We start from the raw sequence: 12011 nt of genomic DNA, 5'->3' as shown, positions 1-12011 counted from the left end.
GTGGGACAGTCAATATACTATGTTATTCAATTGATCAAATGTGCATTAAGAAAGTTAAATCCCATACATTTATTTTTGTTCACTTTTTGGGCTTATAATGCAGCAATATGATTTGTTTTAAGATCCAGATTCAAAATTGAGAGACTATTGGACAATGGGATCCCGGACCATGATGCCTGCTAAATTAAATAACCAAACATAGCTATGCACTTTTAAACAGGAGTGTTAAATGTGAGGTGTGCTTTGTAAAAAAAATTAATTTTTTCTAACCCAAAACATAGTGTCCCAGATTTGAGCACAAGCTGTCCCACATTACCCTAATCCACCCTACTTCTGCTACATATACAGCTATATATAAACTATGTAGAATAATTCACAAAAGTCAAATTTTTAAGGTCCTGGGAGAATTAAACTCGCTCACCTGACCTTCTTCAGTTAGTAATGATTCTTAACGCGACAGCGGCCTCTACTGGTTTAGATTCACACATTCACTGAGTTTAGTAGAGACGCTTTGACACGTTCCTAGCAATACCCACAGACTACTAAATTGTCCCTAGCAATAATTTTGATCAAACGATTAAATATGTGTATGTAAGCACTGTTGTTGTAATGTCGGCGCATCTGCTAAAGGTCACAGCATTGATATTATCTGAGAAGAACATATAAGAGCAGAAGTGATTCAAACAGCTGAATGATAAAGTTCATCCTCTTTAACTTGATGTTGTTCTGCTGTTTTGTGTTCATCTGCTCTTTTTACATCGACTATCGCTCTGTAGAGACTCATACAATCACATACAACAACAATTCCTCAGATATTCTGATAAACTGAAGATTCACTGGATGCTTGCAGCTGATTTCTATTGAACTGTCAGCAACTGAACTGCAGTGCAAACTATTTCAGATATAGTCACTTAAGCTACAAACTCAATGTTTCCATCTAACATGTATTTTGAGCTGCAGCTCGTCACATTAATTGAGTATTAATTCATCTGAATATGTTCTAGATTTGTGTTGGATGTTATCTTTAGAATATTTATTTGTAAACATCACACTTTTTTTTAATCTTATTTCAGTTAATGGCATAAAACTAGAGTTTAGTCAGTAGTAGAGCTGACAGTGTCGTGTAAACATGACTGAAGACGAGAAAAGAGAAACAGACGAACTGTCATTTACTCTGAAACTGCTCCGATTGATTCAAACTCGGGACTTCGATCATTCAGGCGATTCACTAGCAAAAACCAGATCAAAAGAGCCATTTATTTTAGACTTTCGACATCACTTGTAAGGATTTTAAAAAGCACGCAGTGATGGTGAAACTGAGCTTTAAGAAACTCTGAATCAGTTAAACCATTGCCTCACAAAATGATTCACTGTTTCGAAGCGCTCCAATCAGATTTTTCTGATTTCTTCTTTTTTTTTTTTAAGCAGTACAAAACACCAAACCATTAAGGCAGTACAGTTCTAAAAACAAAACAAAAATGTGCAAGTAAAAGTGTATAATTTCCTAAGTCAAAAAATATCTAAACATATAAAACACATTTACTGGAGACGCACAATGAACACATGAAGGCCTCAACACAAATGTAAAGAATTACACCGAAACAGTCTGAATGTATGCAAAGATCACTTTTATTCATGTCATGATTTGTGATTGTCAGTGCACCTTGGGTTTAAGCATCATTTGGGATCGGTCCGCTGTGAGAAAGCAGCCGGTCGTACAGGTTTAAGTGCATTGTGGCAGTGTTAAGGTCAAAGACCAAAGGTCAGGACTCTTGTCTGCGATCCAGGTTTATTCAGTGGGTCAAACACAAGGTGCAGCATCTTCACATCTCATTCCAAAAGAACAAAACGGACAACAACCGAACAGATGAATGATCAAGAGTTCATACAAAGGTGAGCATGACCGAAAACACAGAACTGAACACGTTTGCACTGGAGATGCCATTCCCGCTGGACCGTCCTAACCCTGCTTGTAAACGTGGACTAGTGTAAACCTGAGCTGACCCGTCGCCAGGTCGAGAATGAGTGGAACAGCATTCGTTTGGAAGACGCAGACACACAGAGTTGGATTCTCTGCTACAAGACGCCACGGATCCTCCGTTTGAAGCATAGGTTTTGTTATGTCACCCGTTTCTCCGTCTAGTTAGAGATCGCCTAAACATGCAAACACCAGCATTATGTCAGTATGCTATCGTCACGCAGCTCTTTTCTATGCGGCGACTGTTAGAATCAGTGGCATTTTAGTGTTAATGACGTTAAACGTGGTGTGATTCACCAATGCAGCATTTTTAATATGTGACCCTGGAGCACAAAACCAGTCATAAGGGTCAATTTTGTGAAATTGAGATTTATACATAATAAATCAGCTTTCCATTGACGTATGGTTTGTGAGGATCGGACAAAATTTGGCTGAGATACAACTATTTGAAAATCTGGAATCTGAGGGGGCAAAAAAATCTAAATATTGAGAAAATCATCTTTAAAGTTGTCCAAATGAAGTTCTTAGCAATGCATATTACTAATCAAACATTAAGTTTTGATATATTTACGGTAGGACATTCCCAAAATATCTTCATGGAACATGATCTTTACTTAATATCCTAATGATTTTTGGCATAAAAGAGAAATGTATAATTGTGACCCATACAATGTATTGTTGGCTATTGCTACAAATATCCCCCAGCGACTCAACACTGCTTTTGTGCTGCAGGGACACATTTATGATTTGTTTCAGCGAAGATTCAGTGCATAGTGACTTAAAGCATCAGAAAATAGTGCATATGGGTTTTTTCAAATAAAATGTGTTTTTAAAAATTCGCATCTCGTAATGTCACGGGAAGACGAGTGAAATACGATCCGAACGGCTTACGGTCACTTTATCGGCTTGTTAAAAAAATACGGTCATAAACTGAGGTGTCTTCTACAGCTTGTGAGGTAAAGTAGAGATATTCTGTCTCTAAACCCTGCCATACAGAGCTTCGTCAAGTGCTTAGCTTATAATGCTCAGAGATGCACAGTGCGAGGTGTGCAGGCATACGTGTAACGATTATTCATCCATATTCCAGTCCGTGTCACTTTTCTGCAAATGCTTTATAGAAATAGCTTCCATCGACTAGACTTTCCTTTAAAGCAATTCACCCAAAAACGTTTACCATTCCGGATGTTGATTTGTTTGTAGACTTATGAGTTATAGTTTGTTTCTTCATCAGATTTGGAGAAATTGCATCAGTGTCTCACTGCAGGTGAATGGGTGCCGTCAGAACGAGAGTCCAAACAGCTGATAAAAACATCACAAGTAATCCACAGCACTCCAGTCCATCAGTTTGGACTCTCGTTCTGACGGCACCCATTCACCTGCAGTGAGACACTGATGCAATTTCTCCGCCGTCAGAACGAGAGTCCAAACAGCTTGATAAAAACATCACAATAATCCACAGCACTCCAGTCCATCAGTTTGGACTCTCGTTCTGACGGCACCCATTCACCTGCAGTGAGACACCGATGCAATTTCTCCAAATCTGATGAAGAAACAAACTCATCTCAGATGACCTGAGGGTGAGCACATTTTCAGCACACGCTCATTTTTAGGTGAACTGTTCCTTTAAAATGTTACATTTAGTTTAAGTAATCTCAAGTTAAATCCAGGAAAGTTATTCTAACACTAAATATTAAGTTGTGACAGCAAATTGCAACAATTTTTACTAATATGCATAACATAATCATTAGCATTCCTCATTTTCTGAACGTGTAAGTGATCGTTTGTGACGAAAGATACCATAAAGCACTTTCAGAAGCGAAACAATCAAAGATTTTCCAGGAGTGCAGTGACGCACTCTGTCGTCAAATCATATCATGTACAGAAAATAATATATATAGTTATACATAATCTATATACTGCTATATGTGAAACACTCGTATATAAAACAATCAGACCTCAGGTCAAAAGTTTAGTAACACAGTCATGTAGAAAAATAAGACATCTTGACAATTGCAAACGACTATGGCATATACTGCAGCTACGACTGTCATTGAGTGCTAAAACCATCAGAAGAAGAATCATCTAAAACTGAAAGAACAACAAAACGAGGGCTAGACTGCTAAAGAAGGCCAGGTTCAGCCAAAGCAAGGGAAGTGCACGGCTCGAACCGCTGGCATCATCTTCTATAGCTTCATTCTAGTGTTTATTGCTGAAAACAAGCGCTTTAATAAAGGATTCTGTACTTTCTAGTGTGTGCTGTGTGAGATGCTGAGGTTCGGTCTGTACTGAGAGCGCGCTGGAGGCCATAGAGGGGCGAAAGGGGCCAGGAATCTCACATTTAGTTCGCTTTGGTCCCATTTCTTTTTGTTGCAGAGCTTCGAAATGCATCTGTGATCAGGGGCCTTCAGCAGACGCTATTATAAGAGAGCAGATCTGCACACGCAATCCATCCGAATGATTAGTGATGCAGCGCATATTTTTGGCAGAATTAGCTTGTTAGTGGAAAAGTAAAGGTTGGAAATACTGTCACGCTACTGAAAATGTACTTAAAGGGACAGTTCACCCAAAAATATAATACAATTCTGTCATTTACTCTCCTCGTGTTGTTCCAGACGTGTGCAGTTTCTTTCTTCTGTTGAACACAAAAGAAGATATTCTGAAGAATGATGGGAACCGAATAGCTGACGGTAGCCATTGACTTCCATAGTATTCTTTGAAGTCAATGGCTACCGGCAACAATTTGATTCCAATCAAGGAAACGCACACAGGTTTGAATGACACGAGGAGAGTAAATGTGACCCTGGAGCACAAAACCAGTCATAAGGGTCAACTGTCTGAAATTGAGATTTATGCATCATCTGAAATCTGAATAAATAATCTTTCCATTGATGTAAGGTTTGTTAGGATCGGACAACATTTGAAAATCTGGAATCTGAGGGTGCAAAAAAATCTAAATATTGAGAAAATCATCTTTAAAGTTGTTCAAATGAAGTTCTTAGCAATGCATATCACTAATCAAACATTAAGTTTTGATATATTTACGGTAGGAAATGTACAAAATATCTTCATGGAACATGATCTTTACTTAATAACCTAATGATTTTTGGCATAAAAGAGAAATGTATAATTTTGACCCATACAATGTATTGTTGGCTATTGCTACAAATATCCCCCAGCGACTTAACACTGCTTTTGTGCTGCAGGGTCACATGATGATTTTGGGCTGAATGATCTCTTCTGTTATGCTAACTGCAGTCGACGCACTTAACCCGTCAAGATATAAATGACACTGTTGTGACTTGAAGGCAGCTGCACGATGTTGATATTTCTAACACAGCCCCTCGTGAGACTCGCGACCCCTTTCGGCCCCCTCATCAATCGATGGGGCCCTGGAAGATGAGGCGTGTGACCCCGGGGCCGGCGGCCAGCGGGGCCGAGCAGAAGGGGCAGGTGGGTCTGAAGGCGTGTGTCCCGTGAGGCAGCGGCGTGAGGGCCCAGTACCGGCCCGTCTTCTCCGAGCACACGTGACCGCAGGGCACAAAGGCGTGAGTCGGGGCCCCGGCGTCCGTGTAGAAGCCCGGCTCGGTCCCCAGCCACAGCGGGACGTACGGCCCCACGGTGCGGCAGAGCGGACACTCCCTCCGGCCGCAGGGGCCCTCCTCGCGCTCACGGTGGCCCTCGGGCCGCTGGCCCCAGTCGTGTCGGCCGTGGACGTGTCCGCAGCTCAGATAGGCCCAGGGCTGGTGCTCCTCCAGACTGTGGCTCCGCGGGAGGCTGGGGAAGGCCAGCGTGCTCAGACCCACGGGGCACTGCGGCCGCGCCGCGTTCAGCTCCAGACGCAGGGCATCCAGGTGCCGCAGGGTCGGGGCCTTCAGCAGACCGTCTGCTGTTCGCCAGAGCAGCGTCGCTCCACACAGATCCACCAGAGAACCGTCCTGCAGAGCGCTGCTCTCACCCTGTGCCTGCAAACACAACACCACCCATAAAATATCAGGATTTAAAATCAGGTTTGATAATAGGGTTGATTTTTTTACATCAATATTGCTATAAATATAATGTTATAAAGCGGAGAGTTCCGGTGCTTGATTCTGATTGGCTGAGCCGCGTTCGAAGCTGTTGTAAATGACGCTACAAAGTAACACACACCTTTGTTACCATTTGTCTGTTGCTCGGCAACCACTTTGTAGCAACCACAACTGTTTCTGAGGAGCTACATTGTTTGGTGGAAGAATACTGTGTTTATTAATAAGTCAAGTCACCTTTATTTTTATATAGCGCTTTTAACAATACAGATTGTAATATCATTACACTTTATTTGCTCTGTTTTATTTTGTGAAACCTAACTACGTATATGGAATAACCGTTTTATAAAAGCAGTAAGCCCCGTGAAGCCTTGGTTTACAGTGAATTTATAACAGCTAAGGCTCCGCTTCGCATCGTAAAAAATAATTTTATTTTATATTTCAACTGTTAAACTACAATACTAATATTTATGGTTGTCTTCATTTCTTTCTTTTCCGGTTGTACTGTGAAATTAAATATTATTATTATTATATTTACTTAAATACCAACTTAACGAAATATTACAATAGTAATATTTATTATTCGGTTTAATATGTTCATGTTGCGATAACAACACTAATAATAACAACAACAACAACAAAAACAATACTACTAAATAAAAACATTAAATATTACTATTGTGGTATTTCACAGTAAAATTTAAATTGAATATTTAGGAAAAATTATTTAATTTTATTTTAAAGCACAACTGTAAATTTACAACACTAACGCTTATAGCTGTCTTCATTTCTTTTAATTTACAGCTGAACTGTGCAATAAAATTATTATTTTCATGTTGTAATAATAACAACAACAAAAATACTGAATAAAAAATAAAAAATATTACTACAGCAATTTTATTGCGAAATAAAAAAATAAGGAAAATAATAATAATAATAATTGTATTTTAAAGCACAACTGTAAAATTACTATACTAATGTTTATCACTTAATTTCTTCATTACAGTTGAACTATAAAATACATTTATTATTATTTTCTTAAACACTACTAATAATATTATCAAATAGTACAAAATTTAATATTTTCATATAATAACAATAATAACTTTTATTATTATTATTGTTAATATTAGTCATATTGATATATAAATCACAAAAGGTTTGGCCAAAACCCAGAGTTTTGTTTTCAATGGAAATGTACTTTTGTAAAATTTTATTAGTTTTATTATTAATTCATTTTTATCAGAAAACGTCACGCAGCCTGAAGACAGGATGTTCATTTAAGCAGGTTATTTCTCCAAAATCTGTCTTTTTCAGTGAACTGCCGATCTTTAACGAGAGCGCTGAGGTGAGGTCAGAAACGCTCCGGATTTAAAGCTCCGCTGAGGAACATCTTTTCACAGCAACCCCTGAATCTGTATGTTAGTGTTAGTGTTAGTTGTGGTGTTTACCAGCTGGCCGCGGATGGGTCCGGATCGGGTCTCTCTGAGAGCGTAGACGTCTCCGCACACAGAGATCTCTCTCCACAGGCCCTGCTTGGGCTCTTCCGGGAAACCCAGAGGATGCATCACCAGAACGCCGTTAGTCGTCAGTCCGTCCATGTGACCGTCCGGATTCTTCCATTTAGTTGCTTTCTCCTGCGTGACAGATGCATCAGTTAGCAATGAGCAAAGCGGCATATTTTCATAATCAACTAGTCGCATGATGAACTGATGAAGTGTATTTCTTGAACGTAAAGGCTGCTCTGTGCCTGCTTAAAACTTAGTGTAAAAATGCAACGCCTAGATGAAACTATGCATGCTCAGAATCTAGTTACAAAGCATATATTTGCTGCGTAAATGCATTCATGCCACATCTGAGCTGCATTAAGCAGTCTGTGTAAAGAAGCCCAAATGCCACTTCATTACTGCCTAATGCATAAATGTCAAAAAAGCACAAGAAAATATATGAAAATAGTGAGCTGACATTCTTAATTTTGTCTGACAGTATATATGTGACCCTGGAGCACAAAAACAGTAATAAGCGTCCATTTTGTGAAATTGAGATTTATGCATCATCTGAAAGCTGAATAAATAATCTTTCCATTGATGTATGGTTTGTTAGGATCGGACAATATTTGAAAATCTGGAATCTGAGGGTGCAAAAAAATCTAAATATTGTGAAAATCATCTTTAAAGTTGTTCAGATGAAGTTCTTAGCAATGCATATTACTAATCAAACATTAAGTTTTGATATATTTACGGTAGGAAGTTTACAAGATATCTTCATGGAACATGATCTTTACTTAATATCCTAATGATTTTTGTCATAAAAGAGAAATGGATAATTGTGACCCATACAATGTATTGTTAGCTATTGCTACAAATACTGCTATTTATGATGCATAAATCTAAATTTCAGAAAATTGACACTTATGACTGGTTTTGTGCTCCACGGTCACGTTTAATCTTTTAAGCTCCGCCCCTCAAATTCAAGCTCATCTGCATAGAGAGCCCCACCCACATCTCTACATCCAATCAACGACCGATGCACAGAATCCCACCCTACATCTATTACACTCATTTCATCGCGACTTTTTAATATTAACACATTAGTGGCTACGTGGTTATTGAAGGAGTTTTCCAGTCTCAACATCTGAAAAGCGATTCCTTACAGCACTACTGACCCCGAGGAAGATGTTCTTGGAGGAGTCGAAGCCGGCGGCGTAGATGCGGGCGGTGTAGGGCGGGTTTCGGTCGCAGACGATCCTGCAGGCGAAGCGGGAGATGGTGCTGGGAGCCGAGCTCGAGTCCTCGCTCTCCTGGGATGCTCCTGGTGTGTCGGTCACCACGAAGTCTATGGGGCTCTCGGTGGAGCGGCCGATCTGCAGAACACAGATATCACACTGGAGCAGTGTACTTCATGCTGCCTTTTTATTACCTTCCCGGTCAGACACATTGTTTTGAGTGTCAGAAATGCTGGTTTTTCTTCTCTTAGGGTCGTAAAAACGCCTGCAGGGTTTCGACAGTGCGTATGCTAAACACAGGTGCAAAGTTAAACACAGGTGCAAAAACATCAGTTTCTCAACTAAGGCTGTTTACATTTACACGCATGCATAAATGTACCCTGCGTAAATGTTTATCAGTTCATGCATGAGAATTGCTCCACCGTTTGAGCTTCTAGAAAGCACACACACAAACTAAAAAAATATATATATTTATGTATAATATAATTATACATAAAATTATATTATATATGGGTCAAAGACGTTAAGATGTCCACATCAAAAGAAATTTACAAAAGTGATTATATGTCCATAGAAAGCACATTAAATGTAAGTTAAAGTGTCTACTTTTAAGGTTTCAAATTCGGTCTGTACAGTATAAAAACCATTACGCCTATGGAGAGTCCCCACTTTTCACAAATGTAAACCTGTGTGTGTGTTTGTTTTTCATAATTCTTTAACTGAAACCCAGTTAGGGTCAGTTTGATCGGAGCATGTGGAACTGACCTGGAACATGTCTGTGAGGTTGTCATGGCAATACTCCACCACCACCGTCTGGCTCCTGGAGAGAGTGAAGGAGATGCTGTGCTGCCCCCTGCTGTTCACCGCCTGCAGAGAAAGGTCACAGAGCTTCACTATCCCACAATGCACCGCATTTAATGCACTAAAGCCTCCAGAGGCGCTTCCTCACTGAATAAAACACGCACCTTGCTGTCGTGTGGGTTGCTGAGGATGTGCACGGCGCTGGGCTTGACGCCGTTAGCTTTGGTCCTCCGGTGAAGAGCGAAGCGGCTCCTCTTGCGACCGCGGTCTCCTCCGGGAAGAGAGCCATTATACCTGCAGCACAGCAGCAGAGACTCACGCTTCTTAGCATCTCACAGTATGAGGAACCGTATATATACAGTGGGGAAAAAAAGTATTTAGTCAGCCACCAATTGTGCAAGTTCTCCCACTTAAAAAGATGAGAGAGGCCTGTAATTTTCATCATAGGTATACCTCAACTATGAGAGACAAAATATATATATATATATATATATATATATATATATATATATATATATATATATATATATATATACACACTACCTCTCAAAAGCTTGTAATGTGTTTTAAAGAAGTCTCTTCTGCTCATCAAGGCTGCATTTATTTGATCAAAAATACAGAAAAAAGTTTTTTTTTTCTATTTTGCTAAAATCTGTTCAGGTCACTTTCATCCCATAATCAAAAACATAAATAAATAAATATGAAAAAAATTATACATACACTACTGGTCATAAGTTTGGGATCAGTAAGACTTGTAATGTGTTTAAAGAAGAATCTTCTGCTCATCACGGCTGCATTTATTTGATCAGAAATACAGAAAAAAACAGTAATCTTGCAAAATGTTATTACAATATAAAATAATGGTTTCTATTTTAATATCCTTTAAAATATAATTTATTTCTGTGATGTGCAGCTGTATTTTCAGCATCATTACTCCAGTCTTCAGAGTCACATGATCTTCAGAAATCAGTATAATATGCTGCTTTATTATTAGAATTATCAACAGTTGTGTTGCACAATATTGTTACAGTTGTGTTTTTTGAAAACTGATACTTTTTTCAGGATTCTTTGATGAATAAAAAGTTAAAAAGAACAGCATTTATTCAAAATATAAATCTTTTCTCACAATATAAATATTTGCTGTCACTTCTTAACAGTTTAACACGTCCTCGCTGAATAATAGTTTTAATTTCTTTAAAAAAAAAGAACGAATAAAAATGTACTGACTCCAAACTTTTGAACGGTAGTGTATATTGTTAGAAAAGATTTCTATTTTAAATAAATGCTCTTCTTTTTAACTTTTTATTCATCAAAGAATCCTGAAATTTTTCAAATATAATTGTTTAATAATTATTTCAAATATAATTGTATCTTGCTGTATTTTATGCACATCTGCATGTATTTTTTACATATACAGTATATACATATATTTTTTTCTTAATATTTTTAGGACTAGAACCGCTGAAAACTCCAGAGATTTGAGGATATTGGGAGGAAATCGCATGCATGTGATGTCCATGTTAAGTCCAGGAGACGGCGGCGTGTCACACAGAAGCCTAGTATGCGGTATCCAGTGTGCACGGCCGGAGAAAGGCGCTTTTGTTCACACTCGCTCACAGGCATGCGTGTGTGTGTTTGAACAGCACGAGGACGACGCAGCTGGGCTCATACTGGCGGTCATTTATACAAACTTTAGTGCACATGCACAGGTGAATGTTCATATAGCGCATAGATTCTGCTGTTAAACAAGCCAAAGCGTCCAGAAGAGCAGTGAAGTGGAGCGAGTGCTGCAGACACACTGACAACATCTACAGCAGTCAAAGTGCAGCTTCAGCACTACACACAGAGACAGAACGCAGCAGAGATAGTGTTCACATGAGTGCATGCAACATACAAACACTCACTCACACAAACTCACTCGCACACACACACAAAACACTCACTCGCACGCACACAAGCACTCACACGCACACAAACACTCACTCACACGCACAAACACTCAATCGCACACAAATACTCACACTCATACGCACACAAACACAAACACTCACACTCACACAAACACTCACTCGCACAAACACTCACTCGCATAAACACTCACTCGCACGCACACTCACAAATACTCACTCTCACTCGCACGCACACAAGCACTCACTCACATGCACTCACAAACACTCACTCGCACGCACTCACACAAACACTCACTCGCACACAAACACTCACACGCACACACTTACGCACGCACTCACAAACACTCACTCACACAAACACTCACTCGCACACAAATACTCACACTCATACGCACACAAACACAAACACTCACACAAACACTCACTCGCTCGCACACTCACAAATACTCACTCTCACGCACACTCACACAAACACTCACTCACACTCTCACAAATACTCGCTCGCACTCACAAACACTCACTCGCACGCACACTCACACGCACACTCACTCGCACGCACACTCACACAAACACTC

At 39.5% G+C, this 12011-nt stretch overlaps 1 protein-coding gene across 2 annotated transcripts in view; it reads right to left on the bottom strand.

The window, feature by feature from the left end:
* Positions 1–5159: 5159 nt before the first annotated feature.
* LOC107574485 (E3 ubiquitin-protein ligase pellino homolog 2-like) overlaps positions 5160–12011 on the bottom strand; it is a 9048-nt gene continuing 2196 nt past the window's right edge. Inside the window, exons 2-6 of one of the 2 annotated variants that reach the window (XM_016260924.1) lie at positions 9691–9820; positions 9491–9592; positions 8654–8863; positions 7452–7637; positions 5160–5940 (exon numbers count right to left, since the gene is read on the bottom strand). In XM_016260924.1, the coding sequence (XP_016116410.1) occupies positions 5353–5940; positions 7452–7637; positions 8654–8863; positions 9491–9592; positions 9691–9820 (1216 nt within the window). In that variant the 3' untranslated portion in view covers positions 5160–5352. The remainder of the gene's footprint in view (positions 5941–7451; positions 7638–8653; positions 8864–9490; positions 9593–9690; positions 9821–12011) is intronic. The other variant, XM_016260925.1, reaches the window with a different exon arrangement.

Source organism: Sinocyclocheilus grahami, unplaced genomic scaffold, assembly GCF_001515645.1.
Source record: "Sinocyclocheilus grahami isolate Dianchi unplaced genomic scaffold, SAMN03320097.WGS_v1.1 scaffold2249.1, whole genome shotgun sequence".
NCBI lineage: Eukaryota > Metazoa > Chordata > Actinopteri > Cypriniformes > Cyprinidae > Sinocyclocheilus > Sinocyclocheilus grahami.
Note: the sequence above shows the minus strand (reverse complement) of the source record. Positions and strands in the feature narration are given on the sequence as shown.